The sequence below is a fragment of the Mustela nigripes genome, chromosome 5 (assembly GCF_022355385.1).
Source record: "Mustela nigripes isolate SB6536 chromosome 5, MUSNIG.SB6536, whole genome shotgun sequence".
Taxonomy (NCBI): Eukaryota; Metazoa; Chordata; class Mammalia; order Carnivora; family Mustelidae; genus Mustela; species Mustela nigripes.
This window is the reverse complement of record NC_081561.1, coordinates 84,661,581-84,685,779: the sequence shown is the minus strand read 5'-3', so window position 1 is coordinate 84,685,779 and position 24,199 is coordinate 84,661,581. Positions and strand designations below refer to the sequence as shown.

The following is a 24,199-nucleotide window of genomic DNA, read 5'->3' as shown; positions in this document are numbered from 1 at the left end:
AGAGTTTCCATTGGCCACGGAACCACAAACCTCAGTTACTTGACTTTCATATTGTTTTGCAATTTCTGTGCTATTTCATGGGCTTTTAGCTATGACACAAGGCAAAGGATTGCTAGGATTCCATGAAACTCTGCAGAGGGAATGGTTGATCTCAGAGAGTCCATTTGTTTTGGGAGAAAGTGACTTTTTGAGAGATAATTTAATAAAAACCACAATTCCTCTCCAAGCTGTAGCAACCAAACTACTGGTTACCCCAAGGCACAGTTCCTATTACAAACACCTCCCCATGTAGGTCCATTTCACCACTGGAATAAGTTCTCAAAGCTTTGACACTTGTCAGGTGTAGGTTTTAGTAAGGCAAACAAACCATAAGAAACAAGCTTCGTGCCCTAAGAAATCAGAAAAACAACCTAAATCTCTCTTATTTTTTTTTCCCCCTCTTAAACATTTATTTATTTGGGAGAGAGAGAGAGTGACCCTAAGCATGTGCACTGAGGGGAAGGGCAGAGGGAGAGAAAGTCCCAAGCAGATCTCCATGCTGAACATGAAGCCCAATCCCCAGCCAAAATCAAGAGTTGGTTGCTTAAACCACTGTGCTACCCAGACGACCCTACACTTTCTATGGATGTTTAGGTCAAACTCCTTGAGGGCGGAAACAATTTCTTTTCACTCTTGGATAACTACCATTTAGCATAATTCTTGGCACATAGTAGTTGTTCAATAAATTCTTGTGGACTAAACAAAACGCCAGTATGTCCCATTAACTGTTTTTTAAATTAACATATGATATGTTATGAAATCTCTTATATTATAAAACTAATGATTACTCATTGCTGAACACTTGGAATGTATAGAGAAACAAAAAGAAAAATAAAAATCATGCACGATCCCACCATCAATAAAGCCAAAAACATCCTTGAGTACTGGGAAACTATAATCCTCTTATTCCACTCAGTTGTGATATTGGGTAAAGGTGACTCTTTTAGCATACCTGGAAATACCCAAACTAAGAGAAGAAAAAGGCAAAAAGGTAAAAAGGGAAAATAAAAAATTTTGCTGTTTTATTTTTAAAGCAAGTGTGAATAAAATCCATGAAACACATATGAAGTTAAGATTAGAATCACTCTGCTATGTGATTTTATAGACTCACTCTGCTAATGACTAGACTATTGATTTGTCAGAATTAGATGTCTTCACTATAATTTTCATATTATAACTTCATACATAGAACTTCAGATCTTTAAAAAAATGGGTTAATCTTGGGCCCCCTGGGTGGCTCAGTTGGTTAAGCATCTGCCTTGGGCTCAGGTGACCATAGCAGTGTCCTGGAACTGAGTCCCACATTGGGCTCCCTGCTCAGCAGGGAGTCTGCTTCTCCTTCTCCCTGTGCCCCCCCTACTAGTGTACTCTCTGTCAAATGAATAAATAAAATCTTGAAAAAAATTGGTTGATTTTGTATTTTGTAGTAAAAGAAAAAAATGGAAATTAATTATCTCAACATAAAAGAGTTTTTATTTAGGAATTGGGGTTCTGTTTATAGTTCCACTGCGGGTGAGATGCACTTATTAGGATCACCTGTGGGACAGCAGTTTCCAAGTATTCAAGGAAAAATAACTATTAGTTTCATTTGTGCAACAAACTCCAACTCTGTAATTCATTGTTAATCAACAAATGAAGTATATGTGTTTTACTACACCATTATCAACCTGATGATTAGTTTATGTAAATGACACAAGGTCTCATTAGAGGCTACTGCATAAAATGTTTGTATAGAGTTGAATGCTGAATTATACATTCTAACTTTTACTCAAAGATAATTATTAAGTGTTAAATTATTCATTGGATTTCATACATGCTGGGAGGGTAAATTGGTACAGCCACTTTGGAAAACAATTTGGTGGAATCAGTTAAAGCTAAGCATATACATACCCTATTATTCAACAGTTGTAATTCTATGTAAATACTTAAGAGAAAATGTGTGTATTTTACACAAAAAGACATGCAAGAATGTTGATAGCAGTAACATTTTTAACACTTCAAAACCAGAGATTATTTGTGTTTCAGTTCAAAGCTAGGTAAATGTTCATTACCACTAGAATAAATAAAATAAATACACATGCCCGCACACACGCACACACCAAGGAATACTCTATAACAATGATCCTCAAACAATGAAGGGTTTGGGGAATCGTATGGTCTCTATCACAATTACTCAAATCTGCCAGTGCAGTGTGAAAACAGCCATAGACAATATAGAAACGAGTGGCCATAACTATGTTTTAATAAAACTTTATTCACAAAAACAGGTGACAGTCCAGATTAGCCCATGGGCTATAATTTGCTTATGTCTGCTTTAAAGTAAAATAAACAAGAAAAAGAATGAACTGTAGTTATGTGCATCAGCATGAATGAATCTCATAGACAATGCTGACTTAAAGAAGGTAGACATAGGGGCACCTGAGTGGCTCAATTGGTTAAGCGTCTGCTTTTGCTCAGGTCACGATAACAGGGTCCTGGGTTCAAGCTCCACATCGGGCTCCCTGCTCTGCGGGGAGCCTGCTTCTCCCTCTGCACCTCTCCCTCCCCTGTATCCCCCTCAGTCCTTCACCCTGCTTTTTCCCCTGCGCCCCTCCCCCTGCTTGTGCTTTCTTTCTGTCTCTCTCTCTCAAAAAAAAAAAAAAAATCTTTAAATAAATAAAGAAGGTAGACAGAAAGTAGAAAATGCTCTTTGATTCTATTTTTATATATTTCAAAATTAGGGGATGTGATAAAAGTCAGTAAGTCAGTATGGAATCTTTGGGAAATAATGTTGGGAAGGAGGCATGAGGGAAACTATATTGATCTGTGTGGTTTCACATAAATGTATTAACTTTATAAGAATTAATTGAGCTGCGCATATAAAAATTGGATACTTCACAGAATTTAAGTTGTATTTCAATAGAAAAGATAAGAAAATTTTTCTACCTAAATAAACTAATAACTAAATAGACTAATAGCAGGTAGAAGGGCCAATAAATACACAAACTACAATTTCAACTGTTGAGGGATATCAGGATTTTGATAAATAGAAACTTAAACACATGTACACATATTAGTTTATATTTACTAATGTTAAATATACTAACTGACAACTTGCTCTTTCAAAGATGCTAACATTGGAATCTAATTTCCCAAGGAGCTTTCCCTGAAGGAAAGTAAAGAAAATAGACATGCACAGTCACACAGTTTTTTTTGTTTTTTGTTTTTAAATTGAATATGTTTCTGGATCACCTGGGTGGCTCAATTGGTTAAAGGGCTGCTATCAGCTTGGGTCACAGGCTCAAGGTCCTGGTATTAAGCCCCACATCGGGGTCCCCTCTGAGCAGGGAGTCTGCTTCTCTCTCTCTCTCTCTATGCTCTTCCTGACTGCTCATGCTTTCTCTCTTTCTCTCAAATAAACAAACACAGTATTTTTAAAAAATTGAATATGTTTCCATTTTCAGCAGTACAATTGCTATAGAGGAAAAATCCTTGATTTGTTGGAATGACCTAAACATTTATACTATTTTGTGTGGTCACAAGTCTGAGACCTGATCAACCCTGAACTGGAGTTCAGGCAGGTGAACTAGGCTGGGAGAAGAAGTTACTGCCGTCTACTTGACCATCAAACCTGTGTCCAACTTTAAGGTCTTATGAAAGCAACATCTGAAAGAACTAAATCCCTTCAAATATCGAGAGATTTGCTTAACACTTACTCCCTTGGAATATGCATGCTAGATGAAAAAATGGAGAACTAATTCAACATTGACAGTTTGAGAGGAGGATCTTGTGACTAAGGGTCAAGGAGCGCAGTCCTGTGCAGGTTACCTTGGCTGGCACTTGGAGGAGAAGACCCCTAAGGAGAAAAGGGAAGGCAGAGTTCATGGATAGGCAACAGTTACTTTTTGGAAATATGTGTTTTGGACACTCTGTCGGTGTTTTATGCATTTTTTGTTTGTTTGTTTTTTTACAGATGGGCATTGATATTTTAGGTTATAGAGTTTGACCTCAGAACACAGTTCTCTTTGACCTATCTCTAGTCAGTTCTTTTCTCTTTCCTACATTAATTTCAAACCTTTACCTGCCTCTTCATGCTTGCATTTTCGATTCCTCTCCTTATTCTCTCCAGGATATCATCTGTTCTTCTTAACCAGAAGGGAAACAATTAAATGGAAATCTCAGTCTCTGCCCATCTCCACCTGATGGGTGTGTCTCCATCCTTACTCTTCCTTGTGCACCTTCCCCCCTTCTCTCTGCTGGAATGGGAAGACATAGCTCACAGCTATTCCCTTTATCTTCAGAAATATTCAGCCACTTCCTCTACTTTTCCTTTCTCCTGAATCAAAACATTCTCAAATCCTTCCCATCTTAAGAACTCTTTCTAGGTGCTATCATTATTCTTGCCTTTCCTTCTCAGACGAATTTCCTGATAGACTAGTGCCCCTCCTTGGTTCTGTGCTCATTGGCTCCACACCACCACCCTACGCACCCTTGACCTTCGACTAGTTATGCTCTTGCTGATTCTACCTTCAGTTTGCTGAATCCAATGAACGCCTTTAAGCCTGATCTTATTTGACTTCTGTACTTCACATTTTATCATGACCTTCCTTTTGAAACTCTCTCCTTATGGCTTAGACAATAGCATTCTCTCTTGTTTCCCATCTTTTTGCCCACTCATTCTTAACCTCCAACCTATTTACCCTTCTTGAGATTCTTCTTGATCCTGCTCAACCCTTCAGTGTGTTTCTTCCAAGCAATCCGAGGTGCCATTCATCTTCCTCTTCACCTTCTTCTGGGGGACATCACCACTGATACGTTGTCATCAATTCCTTCTCAGAGATCACTGTTCTGAGCTCCAGACCCTCTACTATGTCTGGGAGTTCCTTCAGCATCTCAGGTTTGCTGTGTTGACAATTTAACTCATCATTTCTCCCAGTTGCAAATCTATTTTCTTCCCCTACTGGGGAAGGTTGTCTGAGAGAGGGTGAAAAAGCACCTCTATTTAACTACATTTCCTATACTCAATCCATTATAAAATTCTATCATCCCCTTTCAAAGTCTCCTGAATTTCGTGCCTCCTCTCTTCCTTGATGTTGTCTCCATTTGGGCAGGACTCATCATTTCTCGCCTAATTATTAGTGCGATTTCCTAAACTGGCCTCTCTTTCTCCAGGCTTGTCTTCCTCCAGGGCATTCTCTAGCAAACCAAGGGATCCATCTGAAACATAAATCTTACACTGTAGCTCCTTGGCTTGAACATCCTTAAATGGTTGTTTGTCCTGTTATAAAGCCCTTTAAATCTCACCTTCCTTTCCACCTTGATTATCTTATCATTTCTTTCCTCTGATTTTATTCTTCAGGCATAATGACTTACAGTTTCTTTATTTGGTCACATTAAGCTTCCTGCACTTGCTGCTCCTTTTGCCTGGAAATGCTAATGTCCTTTTCAGCAGGCTGCCCCTTCCCAGCCTCACAGTCCTGTGAGGCCTTCTCTTTGACACTCACTTACTTATCACCTCTTGCACAGACCTTTCTGACACTAATGCATCTCTTTCTTTCCACAAGACCCAGGCCCATCCTGCTTATGTTCTATCATGCTAGGTTGTTCTGTCTGTGTAGTTGTCCACACCCCACTAGACTGGAAGCCTCTGGAGATCAGCACCAACTTCAGTGTCTTCTCATCCCTACCCTGGCACTCCATACGTATCTATAAATATCTGATGATTAAAAAAATTTTTGAAGTGTAGCTTCAGATGAAGGGTCTTTTCCTTCAGAGAGAAAATGAAACTACTACAAGACTGACACTTCTATCACTTAGGGATTTGATAGCCTCAGTTCTGATTGAATGCCCTTTGCTTGTGTTGTTATTCTCAGCTAGCTCTTATTGGAGCCGTGGATCCAGGCCGCATTCAGAAGCATGGTGTTTTGTTGCTGTGGAGATGTTGCAGCATTCCAGAGAAAGCAACCGTGAAACCAGGAGACTTATTTTTCTTATGCAAGGCAATAATGACTTCCAAATAAAAATTCTAAAAGTCAGGGAGATAATGCAGAAAAAACCTTTAAATCATAAACCTCGTAAAATAATTTTCTGTCTATTCCTATAAACATAAAGAAGGCAAAATAATGGGCCTCCTTCTGTTTTCTCAACACAATGTTTCATCTGCAGAGGAAGAAAACTGTCATGATAGGGAGTCTACCTGCTCATTATATCAACTTTCAGAATACCCCGAGCGGGCGGTTGAGCATACGGTGGTGCTCAAGTAATATGTGTTAGTCACCTGATTCTTAGGCTAGGTTCTAACTCTCTATTTGAGAAGAACTACGTATTTATCATCCTGTAACCTAAAGTAATATGCTTGGGAAACTGCTGATTAGTTCATGTAGGAGCTCTCCTATCCCTTGGCTGAGGTAACAGATGGTTTTAAATTCTACACCAACTGGTGTTTGATACACCTGCTCCATGCCCTGCAGATGGTGATGCTGTCCTCACAAATGCATTGACAGGTATCCATTCAGCAAATATTGGGTCCCCGTTACAGGCTTAGGTAGCTAAACGCCATTCCAGTTGTTAGACACTCAGCAGTGAATAAAACTATGTCCTTGCTCTTGCGATATTTGCATTCTGCTGGTGGGGTAATGTTGCAGCACAGCGATGAACAGACAAATGTAAAATATGTCATTTGGTGATAAATGCACTGAAACATAAAACAAAGCTGACCCTGAGTGATGGGGATAATGCCTCCACTGCCTTTTCTTGGAAATATCCAGGTTTCGATTTGCTCTCTTTTGAAAGGCAGAGAATATCATCCATGCACAGGCATATAGGAATAACGAATCGATCTCTTCATATGATGTGAATGAAGTGCTTTGTCAGAGCAAGTTAGAGTTAATTCAAATTCCTGAGGCATTTTAATCTTGATAAATCAAAGTTAAGCAACTCGAAACTTTTGTTTTTAAACATAGACCTTCGGTTTTAAGGTCAGGTACACATAAAATAGCTCTTAACAACAATCTTGCTGTAATAACCTCTGAGGAGCAGATGCTTACTTATAGATTGCAAATAGGCACTTGAAAATATCTCTTCACTTGAATCAAACTGAGATAGTTTAAAGATTTATTTATTTATTTGAGTGGGAGAAGGAGAGAGAATCTCAAGCAGACTCTGCGCTGAGTGTGGAGCCATGTGTGGGGCTTGACCTCATGACCCTGAGATCATGACCTGAGCTGAAGCCAAGAGTCACACATTTAACCAACTGAACCACCCTGGCTCCCCCAAGCTGAGACAGTTTAATATTTGTAATATATCAAAACTGTCAGTTGGCATATTAAAAGTTCAGCTGATAGCAAATAAAATGTAATGACTTAGAACAAATTAGTTATTAGGATGTAACAAAAATAATACTTATATTTCTAGTACTTCTAAAAGTTTATAGAATGTTTTAATATTTATTAGTTGATCCTTAACAAAACTGATAAGGTACATAATAATAGTTATTATTATTTATGGCTGACTCTGTTTTAGGGAAGAGTAAACTGAAGTTATAAACTTTAAGTGACTTGTCTTTAGCCACAGCATTGAAGCTGGTTCCTTTAAATACCCTGTTCTTTCTGTTATACTACAGTGGCCCACTTTGATATCAAATATTATTTTTCTCTGAAACAGTGTGTATTAATTTTGAGAAAAAGATTTATGGACCTCAAAATTGTCTATATACAGAGATCATATGCTGATGCCAGAGGAAAAAAAGAAAACTATTAATATCAAAAACTCCCCATTTTATTAGATGTCAAAGTTCCAAAACATAAAAAATATCAATTTTCTCTAGTATAAAAGATAACAGTACTGTTTTACTTCTTAAATGAAATACTATGATATTTAGTATCAAATAGAAATGATTAAATGAACATATTAAAAAAAATCAAACCGGGATGCCTGGGTGGTTCAGTTGGTTAAGCAGCTGCCTTCGGCTCAGGTCATGATCCCAGGGTCCTGGGATTGAGTCCCACATCGGGCTCCTTGCTCGGCAGGGAGCCTGCTTCTCCCTCTGCCTCTGCCTGCCTCTTTGTCTGCCTGTGCTCACTCGCTCTCTCTCCCTCTGTCTCTGGCAAATAAATAAATAAAATCTTTAAAAAAAAAAAAATCAAACCTAGAATTCAGGTGATGAGGTCCAAATATTATGTTGAGTTAAAAGTATTTAATTTCACGAGTATCTGGTGAATGGCTGTACCTAACAACTGCACAGTAGAAACTAGTTTATAGAGTATTCTATAAAATTCTAGGACTGAAAAAAACACTCTCTAAAGAAAAGACCAGAACTCTCTCTTATCTGATACTTCTGCTCTTTTTAGAGCTAATGACAGCAGTCAAACTGTCCACAGTCAGGCCTCCAATTCCTTTTCAACTTATCCTTTCATCATCCCTGTGCCTGAAACACTTCCTGCTGCCCCCTTCTCCCCAGGTTTCTTTTATCTGGGCTTTCGAATACGGCCATGCATCCAGCTAGAATCCTGCCATTTTCTCAGCCTCTGTATATCCAAATCTACACGTCTTCATATTCCAGCTGTATGTGCCCTTTCCATCTTTTGAAGTCTCAACATACTTCATCTTTATTATTATTATTTTTTTGTATATGCGTTCTCTCAAGCTGATGCTGCAGATTTTGGGGTTCAGGGCTTGGAATGCTTCCTGGAGGTAAACCCTCCAAGGGCAAGACACACGTCCCGTTGGCCATGCATTACTAGTGTCCAGTACAATACCTTGCATATAATAGATATTCAGTGTATATCTGTTGAATGAATATTGAAGGATGACTTCGAGCTACCATACAATTTTGAATGTATTCAATACTTTTATTTTTTTTAAAGATTTTATTTATTCATTTGACAAACAGAGATCACAAGGAGGCAGAAAGGCAGGCAGAGAGAGAGAGGAGGAAGCAGGCTCCCTGCCAAGTAGATGCAGGGCTCGATCCCAGGATCCTGGGATCATGACTTGAGCTGAAGATAGAGGCTTTAACCTACTGAGCCATCCAGGCGCCCCTGTATTCAATACTTTTAAAAAAGTGTTCTCATATTTATATAATGTTTCACTTTTCAGTTGCTTTTCTAAACACTATTAATGTCATCAATAAATAATTCATTATTTTGATTATCATCAATTTGTTTGTGTTCAATTGTTTATTATTTATTTACCAATTTATTGATGCATAAATGATATTTAGGACATTAACAGCAAGCAATGTCTCCTCATAGAACATTTTATTCTATCACCAGAATAACCCCTCGGCTAGAAAGAACAGATGTTTCTATTTCCACTTTGCAGAAAAACAATAAATTAAAGCCTAAAGACAAAACATATTCTATGAATACACAGTTAATTTTTCAGCGGTGGGGCTAGAAAACAAGTCTCTCTTTGCTTATGTTATAGGCGAGTAAAACACTGATTTTGTGTTATTTTTTGCTTTGAAACTGGTAACCATTTTAACTGATTTATAAGAAACTTCAACCAAAAGCCTGACAGTATGAACACCCTCTTCTAAGCCATGGTTCTAAAAAACTGCATATTTTATGTTGATATAAGACACCAATTAGCATGAAAACATCACAGATGAAATAAAAGCAGCATCACTGAAAATTTCAAACTGTAAAATTAAACCTTGATAAAGGTTGGAGAAATTGAGCCAACAAAATGCCATAAGTTACGGATTAAAGGAAATGCAAATCAAAACCACAATGAGATATCACCTTACACCTGTCAGAATAGCTAAAAACAAAAAAGATAAGAAATAAGTGTTGATGAGGATGTGGGGAAAAAGGAACTCTTGTATATTATTGGTGGAGATGCAAACTGGTGCAACCACTCTGGAAAACAGTAGGAATTTTTCTCAAAAAATTAAAGATAGAAATACCACATGATCCAATAATCCCACCACTGGGTATTTACCCAAAGAAAACAACAACATAAAAATAATTCAAAGAGATATACGCACGCCTGTGTTTATTGTAGTGTCATTTACAATAGCCAAGATATGGAAGCAACCTAAGCGTTCATCTATAGTGGAATGGATAAGGAAGATGTGGCAAATGGTGTCCCTGGCTAGTAATAGAATATTACTTAGCCAAAGGAAAAAAAATGAATAAATTTGTGTCATTTGCAACAACATGGCTGGACCTAAAGGGTATTACGCTAAATGAAATAAATCTGACTGAGAAAGGCAAATACCATATGATTTCACTCAAATATGGAATCTAAAAAAACAAAATAAATGAATAAACAGACAAACAAAAAGCAGAATCAGACTTATAAACTGATGGTTGCCAGAGGCAGGGGGTGGAGGGATGGACAAAAATGGGTGAAGGGGGGTGGGAGACAAAGGCATCCAGTTATGGAATAGACTCACAGGAATAAAAGGCAGCTTAGGGAACACAGTCAATGATATTGTAATAATGTATGATGACAGATGGTAGCTACACTTGGGGTGAGCACAACATAATGTACAGAGAAGCTGAATCATTGTGTTGTTCATCTGAAGTTAATGTAACATTGTGTGTCAGTCGTACTCAAATAAAATAATTAAAACAGCCTTCCTCCCCAAACGACTACAAAATAAGGCTTACTATTTAAGAGAATCTCCCTCTAAGAATAAGGAGAAAGAAGCAGTTATAAGAGGCATCAAGTCTGTTGGGGAATTCTTTTTTAAAAGTTTCTTTTCCCAAAATTTATCATTTCACAGAGTGAGGTCAGCAAGTAGACTAAGAAGGGAATCAACACTGCTCACTTTATGTAATTTTTAAAAATATGCTTGACTTTTTGTGAGTCAGTTTGATTCATTATATTTAAAAAGTAAAATCCTTTGTAACTCATCATACTTTATACATTACTTGTGCAATAAGAGCTAATTTCTCTTCCACTTCCTCTTTCTTTTGGTATCAGCTCATTAAACCTAAGTAAGACACAGGTCTTGCTATATACCCTTGGATATAGTTATATGAGTTTCTGAGGTCAGTTTGGGCTTAAGAGAAATCTTATGACTAAATTTTAAAAAGGATGGAGTTGGGAGGGTGGAGTTTAAACATATGTCCTAAGGATAAAGGGAAGAAGAAAGTAACATTTGTTACAATTTGATGCTTAACTCAATTGCCCATGTTTGCCTTCTCTGAGGGGATGAATACTCAGTACTCAGTGTAGCCAGCCCTGCAGGACATCTTTATTTACCTTCATATCCAACACGAACCATTCCCCTCGACCCAGAAATGATTCTCTGTAAGACCTACACAAGACAGTCATTGCTCCCACTTAAAACTGCATTGAATTCGTGTTTCAGAGTAATTCAAGGTGAATTTTACCCTTCTATCTCATTGAATGTAATGAGTCAGAAGCACAACTTTGGTGAGGATGGCTTACATCTGAAAGTTATGAACTACACAGCTTAACTCATACACTCGAAGTATTTTTCATAATGATCTGGGGACGCACCAGCAGGAGAGACGGAAACGGCAAACGGTGTCCCTGGCTAGTGACCCTCTTCCATATTCTGTCTCCACTATGTGGAGCCAGAGCACTGTGGCATGTAAGTGGGAAAAGAGGGAACTCTTGGGGGTTACAGTGAGCCCCAAACTTCACAACTTAAAACCATGGATGTCTCTGGTTGGCCTCCCTTAGGGATCTCAGTTCTGAGGTGGCATAAATGTTTGGTTTGGTTTTCTTGTTTGGAAATTCTGATTTATTAATAAAAATGTGGTAACATTACCTGCGAAAAAAGAAATGATGCTTATGACTGGCAACAATTAGAAAACTTAATAGTCCCTTAAAATAACAGAGTCTATCTTTTACTGTTGGAGAGCAAAATTTTCTCAAGAAATGCTTTAGGAAGTCATAAGTGCATGATCACAGTTTCCTCTCAAAGGAAGCAACAAATACTTCAGATAATGGTGAAGAGGTGTTTTGTTGTTGTGTGAGTATAAATTCCCCTTCTTGATGAAATATAAGATATGCTCTCATTTATAGTGAGTCACATGTTCATAACTTGATTTTCTCTTATTTTAAGGGAATAAACCATTTGACGTCACTTCTCTTATTATCTTGTACCATATTGCTGTGAAATGATGGCCCCCGAGTACACCTGGGTACACCAGGGGTACAACCTGTTAATGGTGGGTTATGCATGTGTATTGATACCCATAATAATTTAATAATTTCATTTTGTACTCTACTTCATCTAAGATTTCAAAGAACTTTGCAAATGTTTCAGTTAAATTTTGTAACAATCCTCTTAAAAAGATAAGCAGGAAGGGGCGCCTGGATGGCTCAGTGGTTTGGGCTGCTGTCTTCGGCTTGGGTCATGATCTCAGGGTCCTGGGATCGAGCCCCGCATCGGGCTCCCTGCTCCGCAGGAAGCCTGCTTCCCTCCCTCTCTCTCTCTCTCTCTCTGCCTGCCTCTCTGCCTACTTGTGATATCTGTCTTCCAAATAAATAAATAAAATCTTTAAAAAAAAAAAAAGATAAGCAGGAAAAAGTCTAAACCTTCTTAGATGCAAGTTCCTTGAGGGCACAATTTTCACTATGTGAATATATCAAGCTTTCTAGGCATGGTATTATTTTTGACACCACATAACCATCTACCATCCATTTTAAAGGTAAAATGCATGAATGTTCTTTCTATTCCATCTTTACTTTTCCTGTGTCCTCAAACTAATAAAAATTTCCATTCTCATAATGACTTTATATTATTTAGTTCTATATCACTAAGAAAATAGAAATCTAATAAACTAATGAAATCTGCAGGCTTAATAATATACTGCTGTTACCAAGACTATTTGTATTTTGAAAGAGATATTGTGCCTTAATTTGCTTAGAATAAATGATCTAATTATGTAGGTGTTTAGGATAGATTCCACCTGTCATATATTTAAGTGCTCAATTAATTATAATTGTTATGATAGTAATAGTCACATGGAACTGGTTAATAAAGTATATTTCTAGTTTTTGAATATTGTATAATCAGGCAGATTCACTGGGGATGCATTTCATGGCCAGGAATGTGTTCTGGCAGCTATACAAAGCATTCCATATAATCTAGAAGAGATGGGAAGATGACTGGCCTTACTTTAGGGAAGAGAAATCTATAGGCAGTAGTAGACAGTCTGCTGCGATCCCTGTCCTTGCTATAAACTAAACAAGTAACTCACAGGGAAACCAGGACAAAGGAAAATTCAGGCAAAATAGATGATGCTCATGTGCTTAAAATGATTATGGTTTAAAAAAAATGGATTGAAATACTAGATTACTATACTTACTATAATCATATAATATTTTAATAGTATTAAGGTACCCTATTTGAAAATTTACTTCAATTTATTATCTTCATCTATAAAATGAAGATAATAACAGCACCAGCTTCATCCTATTGTTGAAAAAATTAAATGGGTTAATTGATGAATAGATTTGATGTGATGGTGGAATGTTTTCCCAAATCCAACATTGGGATATAATGGCTGGACAAAGAATTTTTTTCTGCTTATCTGTCTGTCTGTCTATCTATCTATCTCATAAGAAATAAGGGATATTTGAAATGGCTGTATGGATGCTATGCTATGTTTCTTGTTATGTATTTCCAATAAAATACTCATTTAACAGGGGATATAGCCACCATCTTAACTAAAATGAAAACATATAAGAACGGCAACAAAGGTTTAAAATACTATTACAAAAAAATGAGGAGGATCAAGAGGTTGGGAAATATGGTATCTGTTTTTGTTAGGTTTTGGTTTTTATGTTTTTGGTTATTTTTCAAGCCATGAGCAATCTTTGGTTACTATTATCCGATTATCTTAGGTTACACATTACCAAGACCATCCCATGCCTCTATCTTGCTGATTTTTGAATCATCTCACTAATAACCTAGGCTGTCAACCTATGAGCTAACCAGAGAAAATGGAAGAGCTAGAATGAATCCTTTTGTTCTTTGCTAATGAGTATTTTTCAAGATTGGAATGGACAACGGTAAGATTTTTGTGAGTCAAATTTAGGGATTATTTTTTCTTTATCCAAGCTACTGTTTTATTTTATTTGAATAATTAACCAAAAGCTTAATAGACATAGCTTAGTGATTTAAATAAGTTTAAATACTATACCTAAACCTTTACAGTTTAAAAACATTTATGTTATAATTTGGACAATTCCTTACTTGGAGGTGAAGTACATCTCTTATATTCTCTTTACTAGCTTTCTAACTTATAAAATGAGGAAAATCATATCAACTTCATTTCTTAACTGAATATTATATATTTAAAGGTTTGTGAAAGGTGTTGATGATAGATCATCCCACAAGAACAAATGATTTTTCATTACAATGTTGCAATTCTGTTACAAAGGCAATGCCAGTAATTGTGCTAACTTTAAATTAGTTCATATGTATATTTCTCCCAGGCTCTAGTAAGAGCTTTGTGCTGTGATGTAAATTCTTAATAGTTTACTTACTTACCATTCTGGTTTAGGAATTACAGTGTGATTCCTTTTTTTTTTTTTTTTTTAAAGATTTTATTTGTTTGATAGATAGAGATCACAAGTAGGCAGAGAGGCAGGCAGAGAGAGAGGGAATCAGGCTCCCTGCCAAGCAGAGAGCCCGATGTGGGGCTCAATTCCAGGACCCTGAGATCATGACCTGAGTCAAAGGCAGAGGCTTAACCCATTGAGCCACCCAGGCACCCCAACAGTGTGATTCTTATTTTTCATCACATTTGCCTCAATACAAGGCACCCAATTCTATGTTATGCCGACGATCCAAGAGTAATTCTGACAGACTAAGAAGCATGGTTCTTGACTTATTGACAGTTAATAAAATCTAAACCTTTTTATCATCAAGTGTTCCACATATAAATGTACTATCCCTGTCTATACACCTATTAAAAAAACCCATAGGCCTCTGTAATATGCAACAAAAGACTGTCAGTAAGGCTACAGAGCAACAGGAAGTCCACATGACATCAACATACTTAATATATATAAAATGAGAAGGCTTCTTACCTAGCATGCAAACACATTTGACATTCTGATCAGGGTTTTCAAACAAGATTTCGCCACACCTCTGAAAGAGAAGGAAAGCCATAATTATTTAAAGATCTTATATTAGTGTTCCCAAGACAATGTGTCTTCATAACTGGACATCACCATAACTTCACTCTACTTTTCATGTTTTGCTTGGTTAATTAAGTCGAGGGATTTATGTCACAAGCAGAGAATTTCCTGGTAGTAAATGTTTAGGAGGTAAGTTGGGATAAATTGTTCCTTCATGCCTCATGAGTCTGCCCAGGGCTGATTTTGTGTGCTCTTCTGAGGAGTTGTGAGTTGTGGCCAGAGATGAATTAGGTGTCTAATGTTTTCTATTTCAGTGGAAGACATGTAATCTTTAGATCTAATACTCTGAGGTTAATCACTCTCAAAATTGGTCCTTATTCAGACTGAAATTATTCTAAACTACCCACTCTGCAATCAAACACAGATATTGTAGGCATAAAACTAGGTGGCCTACACTGAACTCTCTGAACCTGAAGGAAACAAATAAGGAAATGATGAAAAAGTGGCCCTCGTGATGCTCTTCCTGAACTCACAGACTCATGGAAATAGCAACTTTCTTATCTTATCTTAGTTTCAACTTGCTTGTTAAAAGTTTTGTGCAAGGTGAACTCTGGAGATAACCATCAGCTATTGAGAATGGACTACATTTATGTATATGACTGAAAAATGGTTAGTATCTGAATATGTAAATAAATCCTCTAAAACTGAGAAGAAAACAGCACATAATTCAATAGAAAAATGGATGAAGGTACGAGCAATGCATGGAAGGGGGGATCCAAATGGTCAATAAACACAGAAAATAAATTCAACCACACTAATAACCAAGAACCAGCAAATTAAAGGTAAAATGAAGACTATTTTGAATTCATCTGTGTGGCAAAACTTACGGGTCTGGTAAGAACAATTGTTACCAAGAATGTAGGTAAAGGGTACTCTCACATACTGGGGTTTGGAATATAAAATGATAGAACTACTTCAGAGAAAAATTGGCAAAATATAGTAAAGTTGAAATGTGCATATCCAATGACATAGCAAGTCATCTTCTAGACCAATGACTGGAGAAATTTACTTAAACAACTTTAACGTCCAGCTACAAAACAGCTAAATATATTTTTCATACATTGGAATGCTATACGTAGTTAAAATGAATGAACTAGGGTTATGTATATTTTATTTGGGGGAGGATTATACATATTTTAAAAACATAAATTATATATGTGTGACATGTACATGTGAATGTATAATAATAAAGTTATATAACGATAATGCTCCAATTATGTGAAATATATAGGGTTCAAATCATGCAAAGACATAAAATTTTCAAATCATATAAAACATATAAAAACTGTCTCCAATTTATATGAAGTTGAAGATATCTAAAAATAGTACATATTGTTTGTAGACATATTAATTTACAGAAAAAACATAAAAATAGGCAATGAATAAGGAAGCTCAAAATCAGGGTAGGAGGGTGATACATGGAGCATATATGTTGTCATTCATAATTATGAAATCCTGTGGTACTAAGGAGGGCAGGTTGAGAGGGTAATTGACAACTCGATCATATACGTTCAAACTAATTAATTTTCTGGGGTGACCTACATCAGAGAGATGGACATTTGGCTCAGGGAAGGAAGCCAGTTGCTCTGGTGAATCAAGAGAATGGAATGGCAGAGCAGGGAGGTTGGATGTGCCTGAACGTTGCAAGAGGGCAGTGAATATTAGGCGGAGAGTCTGTATCATGAGCTTTTTTTCCGGCTACTCTGCTGACCTAAATATCATGTGATATTTATCACGCTATTTAATCTCTCCACGCTTCATTTCTTTGGAAGTAACATGGGGATGCTGGTATACGCCGCAAAGTCAGATCAGAGAGCAAATGTGAGGATTAACAACCCGTGGAGTCTGATCCAACCATCTGTTCCTGTTTTGTTTGTGTTTTGGCAAAGGTGAAACCCATTCAAATTGCTAGGATGCATTTCCGCATTACCTCCTTTTCCAAGGGGTATTTTTATGACCTGAAAGAGTTAATAATTATTTTTAAAGGAAAGAGCAGAGGTTTCTAAAAATGTTCTCAACTTCTTGGCAAAAACCAAAGTGCTAAGGAGCCCTATCAATCTATATCCTGGGTCCTAGAAGGAAACAACTCTGGAGTGCTCCTTTACCCTTTGTTAATGGCCAAGCCCCCACATGTGCTGGGATTGAAGAGCTTCCATTCTTTCACTACAGGGGCTGGAAGTAGATGGTTGGTGGAGGTCGCATGATTTCCCATCGCCATCCAAACTCAAAGGCAATCTTATATATGCTCCTAAAGAGGCAGGTGGGGATGGGTATGGGTGTGACTTGTGCCATGGGGGTCTTGCTGTCTTTCCTAGACATAAACAAATCCAGAATAAGTTTCTATAAGTCCTGAAACATGCATTCCTTAACAGTCATGGCCCGCCTGGGCTCACTGACCACACAGCTAGTGACTGAGCAGCAGGAGCAGGTGTGATGGCTCTTCTGATGACCACCGGACCATCCTCTTCTGTGTCTTCATCTCCCTGGCTGTCTGGGGAATGGCTGAGGCACCTCTAATTACTTCTTTAATTGCTCTGCTTCATAAAGTTACCTAATGGTGGTAACAGATTTTAAAGCAATGCCCAGGAGGGGATCTCATTGTTCTCAGGACTTGAAAGAAACCGGTTTCTTTCCAGTGCTTTTTCTCATTGATGCCAGTGTTTACAGGGCCTTGGCTGCCACACTCATGCTTGCTATGCAACCTAGGACAATGACCCAGTTTAAGAGATTAATTGGGCTAAGCCACAGAGTCTGAGTCTCAGAAAACCGCAGGATCTTCCATAAGGCAAGATCTCATGCCCTGTTGGGTTCTCAGGTGCTGCAGCTGTCTCCTTATGGCTCTACCTGGTCATGGATGCTGGGACTTCCCATTTAAGCTCCTTGCTGCTCATGATCCTGACTTTGACCTGGTTCTGATGCCAGGCTTCTACCTACTTCTCAAAATCCCATTTCTCTACAGGATCTCCATCTTTTTTTTTTTTTTTTTTCCTGATATCCTAATACCAACTCTTCTTGTTCTGTCCATCTCTCCCAGCCAACACTACCCCAAATAATAGGTCATAATTATCGAAATCTCCATCCAAGGAGCTAGAGCCCTGCTGGCAACAGAAATCCTCTTGGCATATGTTCTTCTAAGCACAGAGGATATGCTGCACATTAACTCCTGTTTGAATGCTTGTTGCCCTCAAAGACATGAAGATTCAAACCACTTTCATTGTTAGTGCTCCCAACGTGCCTCCTTATTACAGTCTTGTTTCCTGTGGGCACCTGGGTGGCTCAGTTGGTTAAGCATCTGCCTTCTGCTCAGGTCATGATCTCAAGGTCCTGGATCAAGCCCTGCATCACGCTCCCTGCTCAGCAGGGATCTGCTTCTCCCTCTCATTCTCCCTCTGTGCACTCTCTCTCTCTCTCTCAAATAAATAAAATAAAATAAAATAAAAAAATCCTGATGCCTTATACTTACCAGGCCCTTAAAAAAAGATTTGTGAATCTTTTTTAGATTAGAATAGATTAGAATAGCTAATTTAGATTAGCTAGTAGTAATAGATAATTTAGATTAGAATCTAAATCTAATTTAGCTTAGAATTAGATTAGAATAGCTGACATCCTGACATCCATTTAGCCCATACTCTGGGCTAAGTAAGCATTGTTCTAAGTGCTGCACATCTTTCATCCTAACCTTTTGTGATACTCTTTTAAGAGAATAGAAAATTGAGGCCAAGAGAGTACCACTCACTACAGAATACTCCACTACCGTGAGTGACAGAATGAAAGCTGACAGCTTACCTGACGGTTGATGGGCAGACACAGATTCTTTAATGTTGTTGGACTATTGTTGGACCCCTCTCTGTCTTGGTCTAGTAGACCATGTCCATTGACATCCTCTTCCCTCACTCAGCCGCTGGCTTTTTGCCTAGGTTTTAATCTATCAGAGCATAGGCTTTGTACTAGATTGATCTAAGTTCAAATACTGTTGTTGCCATCACTTACCAACTATATTATTATGGAGGATTTATTTAGTTTTGTCAAACTTGCATTCTCATTTGTAAAACAAGGCAATCTTGTCTACATCTTAGTATCCTTATGTTTAGTTTTAATTCATTGTGAATAAGAATGTACTAATTTAAAGTACGGTAGATGAGATTGTAATACAAGAATATAAATGAATAAATATAATTTATTCATTAAGTTTTAATTCTCATTATTATGAGGATTAAAAATGAATATTTCTAATCTAAAAATTCAGAATAGTTCACAATTTGGTTGCTAATTCCTATATATTAAAAAGTTCTATATTATATCTAAAATTTGCCTTTTAGTCAGGAAGACAAACATGGATGACCTACATTATCTATGTAATATAAATATATAAAATACTACATCTTAGTATTTTAAATTAAAAATATTTTCCATTAGTTAAATCATGTTTCTGCAAAATGTGCAAAAAATATATTTTGCTTATGTGAACTATATTTTTTCAATACTTCATAATAAAATTAGTTATGAAAAATTGATATTAGGCGTGATTTTTACAAATCACACTAAAGTATTCAAAAACTCTTTTTCTTAAGGGAAATTTATATCTGAAATGAAAATACTTAAAATAATGATAATAGCAACTAATATACTCAAAAGAAATAAAAAAACATTTAAAAAAGAAATAAAAAATATTAAAGATAGTGAAAAGTTCATACATTATTCAACTGGCAGCACTCTGTCATTCTTAAATCAGTTACTATTTTTCCTGCTTCGAATAAGACTTCATACTCTTTGTATTTTTCTGGATATTTCCTATCATTTGAATATATTAGTCTCTCAGCAGGCCACCAGCAATTGATCTTTTTAGGGCAGGTGTCTTAATATCTTTGGATGGGAGGAAACATTAGCAAACAAAACCCAAAACTGAAGTCCTCATTGCTTGGGGTGGTTTTCCAGCTGAGGCAATATCTATTTTCTGCAAGTAGGTAATGTTAAATGCTATCAGCAAATAATTAAAAGGCTGTGCTTCCTTGATTATTTTCTTCCCATCGTTGTAGCTATTTTTTTTTTTTTAAGTAGAAAGACATTTAATACATGAAATTAGGTGCTCAGAAGCTCACTAAAGGCTATATGCTAGGCATCTAGAAATGAGTGTTGATAATGCAGAATTGGCTCATGAGGGGAACTGATGGTGGGCCACAACTGGGAGCGTGGAGAAGCAAGGGGCATCACTGGAATTGTTAACTTCAAGAGTACACCATCATGGCAATGATTCAAAGATTAGAAAACTATTGGCTTGATTGCCTTTTGATACCCATGGAGCTAGTAACTGAATGCTGGATCCTGCAGAAATGCAGAAAAACCCAACATGCCCATGACTGTGCTTGATAGAGCATTAAACAAAAAACAACATGAAGAGCTCTAGCATATGACTAGACCTATCCCAGGGGGGGAAAAAAAAATCAAAACTGAGTTTCCCAAGCTGAAGAAGTGTTAACCGTGGTTGCTTTCTGGTGGTCAATGAAGCACTTTTCATCTGTGTCAGGAGCAAGAAAGCCAGCCGGGAGTAGGCAAGCCTCAGCACAGCCTGACTTCACCTCACCCTCACCCCATCTCTGAGTGCTCTGATTCTGCAAATTTGCCATCCAAGAATTTCTCTAGTGAGGCTTTCAGTAATCAAGGCAAATGCCTGTATGCTGACACATCTGTTTTATTTGTTCACCTCTGAACCTCTAAGTGTCTAGCATGATGACTGGTGCATGATAGGCACTCCTGATGTTAATTAAATGAATGAATGAATATTTCTTTAATGCAGTTCTGTGGGACATGCTTGGAATTTGAGATTATCTGGGGTAGGATGAAAGGAATTTGTTTTCTGGACTCTTACGTATACACACACCAGTAAGTGTTGCTGTTAGATGCAGCCACACGATGGGGAGCTATGTGTGGTGATGAAGGGGGAAACCCAACATTGAGAAGGCATTTCATAATATCTGGGTCACTTCCCATCTCACATTTTCCCCCAACAATAAACAGAATGTTACTAATCAAAACCAGATTCCAGAAGACAAGCCTCGAGAGAAAATAGCCTAGGTCTATAGATCATAAAAAGATAGCTTCTGTTAAGAAACTGAACTCCCAAAGTCTAACAAGGGCGTGGAAGCTTGGAACTCCATTGTCTATCAAATGAGTGAATGAATGAATGAATGAATGAATGCCTGAATATTCAAAACGACATCATTATTGAGTGCTTACTCTCTGTGTAGGTGTGGTACCATGAATGTAAATACAAAATCAAATGAGTCTTAGGAACACCAAATGTCCTCAGGAAGTTTATACGTCAGTCTGAAACCAGAACATAGGAGACCATGGGCACCCTCAGTGGTGGGCTCCCTAGTGCTGCCTGGGGCTAACATAGAATCCTTCCAAAACAAGACAGGTCTGATAGGAAGGAGTTGGCTGACAAAGGAGAGGACAGAGGCAGCTGCTCGGGCAAAGTCCTGACACCCTGCTGGGACCCTTCCAGTAGCTGCCCATGAGGAGAGCGAAACTGGTGGGTCAGGTTAGAGGGCTTAATCAAAGTGGTAGTCACAGGCGGGACAGGAGGTAAGTATGGGCCAACAGGGATTATAAAAATTCTGAGCTTGCTTAGAGAGGCTGAGTTGGCTTTTGAAGAATCAGATGCTTAAAAAATTCTTTTAGCATTGTAATATAATTACAATATGGTGGTCCCAGATATCTCTCACCAATTGTATTGATTACAATCTTTTGTCCCTTTCTATCTCCAAGAGGGTACCAAGTCTGCGGTGTTCCTTATTCTTTTTTCTTGAATTATTACACAGAATGACCACAGCCAAAAGAACAGTCCCTAACCATTCAGTCAAAACCTCATGTGAGGCCGACTGTCCTGTCGCTACTGGTGAAGCCATTAGCACCTAGAGTTGAGTACATCACAATTTCCCTTGCTCTCACAGGGTGAGTTTCCAAGGTCTCCTACTTTACGGTGGCACAAGTTTCATCTACCGTGTGGGTGGCATAGCCAGGCCTCAATTTCTAAACACTGTGGCAGCCCTTGGCTTTCTGGTGTCAGAGGATGGCAGATTTGGAACTGGGGCTGATTTCGGCTTAAGCTCATGTTTTCCTTTCTAAGTTTTTCCAGTGAAAGAGTAGATTTCCATCCCATTGCAGGCTGTTAAAACGTCAGACTAATAAGTTTTCAACAATCTGTCAGTGCAGATCTCCAGCAACAGCCCGGCACTGTCTTTGAATTGGGGCCTCATTGTCCAATCCAGCTTCAGCCAGTCAAAATACGAGACACATCAGCAAAAGGAAAAAAGATAACCACCTTGAGCTGAGCAGAAACTCTTTTAACAAATCCATTGTTGCCAATAGTCAATAGCAAATCTGTGGGCTACATAACCTGAGGTGACCCCTCAGGCAGGGCCATCCCTCATAAACCTCTAATTAGCTACAGTTAGGAGTGACTTGAAAGATATTAATGCTATTGCTATTGGAAAATGAGCCTACCAAGCTTTTAACAGCTTTGTTTTCTCCTTCAGTCAAAGAACAAAATGTTAGCTCAATGGCGTATGCTTTCTATTAGAGAAGTGCCAGCAACAGCAATCTCCAGAGAGTCTCTCAGCATTTTATTACACACCCCTATTTTTAAATGTTTAAAAACTACTTATTATGAACCAAAACTTGGAAAACCTGGTTTCTGCCCAAGAGTAATTTTTTGTTGTTGTTATTAAGCAAACATCCAGAATTCAGAACTGTGTTTTCTGTCCTCTCAGCCACGGACAGTAGAGGGCACTAGAAAGGTTGTCCATCTAATGTCGGGTTGGATCCCCACTTAAGGAGATCCTGGGGTCAAAGGATGCACAGGTTCAGAGTTGTCCTGTGTTGTTGTGCTCTCCAGTATTTGCAGAATTTCTCCATGCACTTTTATGCTTGAGTTCTATTGCACATATCGAAATTCACTTTGAATATCACATTTTTCATTGCATAAAACAATGGCTAAAAGCTTTTGGTCCAGCACAATTTTAGCAGAATCTGTACCTGCAAAGGCTGATGGCTTGTGGAATGTAACAAAGATATCTCTCTAATGCACCCAGCCATAGCAACTAAGTGGACATCTGGGTCCAAGGCAGTTTGGAAATAATTTTGGAATGGTCTCTGAGAATTCCCCTATATCAGACACAAAAACCTATGCCACAAACACTTATAAAGTCAGAAAAAATTATGTCAGAATTTTGCAACACAATTTCATCTTTTGTTTTTCTTCTTGGAGTCATAGGTGTTCATAAGTAGCTACAGTTAACTTCCGTGAAGGCATAAATATTTAATTTTTACATAGTGAGTTTTTAAGAGTGAAGTCCGTAGATATTCTGTGTCAGAGAAAGCAGCAAGCAGTATAGAAAGAGAACAGCATTGCTGTTCATAGTGGAAAGAAATTAGAGCATCTGGATCCAAATCCCAAATTTAATCCCTCCTTAGCTGTGTGATCTTGGAAATACTACTTATCTTTCTGAACCTCTTTGTAGAAGGAGAAGGAATGACAATGGTCACTCTTTTACTGAAATAATTAAGGTAATATGTGTGAAAGCATTTTATGTACTCTGAAACCTGTAATGGGGCCTGGTGTGTACGTTGTTTTGTGGAAGGAAGGAGGTGGAAGGTGGAGAGGGCCATTTCATGGGGTTGTCTAAAAGGAAGAAAACACAGCTCTACTGTGTAAGTCATAGGATTTTGCGAGGGGAAAAATTGTCTTCTCCCATGATGGAGAGCACTCGCCCCTTAGAGGGTAACCTGCAAAGTCAGAGTCGTCTTGAGAACAGAAGTTGGCAGGGCAAGATTGAAGTGGTAAGGCCAGGCTGGGCAGAGTAGCAGATTTTGAGAAAGCATTAGATGAGAGAGGAAACAGAGTTTCATGTGAGGGGCAGAGGAAAAAGGCAGGAAAAGTCATGGCTCTGTAGCATGGGCAGGGCAGCTCCAGTACCAGAAACATGCACTGCTAATCTGGGAGGGATCTGGGAAAGCACTGTGGCCAACCAGTCACTTTCTAGAT

The 24,199-nt window shown here is 38.0% G+C and overlaps 1 protein-coding gene across 2 annotated transcripts in view; it reads right to left on the bottom strand.

Moving 5' to 3' along the window:
- The window catches only part of PDE7B (phosphodiesterase 7B), a 311,440-nt gene that overhangs the window by 193,841 nt on the left and 93,400 nt on the right, over positions 1-24,199 (bottom strand). Inside the window, exon 2 of one of the 2 annotated variants that reach the window (XM_059400779.1) lies at positions 15,043-15,103. In XM_059400779.1, coding sequence (XP_059256762.1) covers positions 15,043-15,103 — 61 coding nt within the window. Of the gene's footprint in view, positions 1-15,042; positions 15,125-24,199 lie in introns of those variants that run through there. The other variant, XM_059400780.1, reaches the window with a different exon arrangement.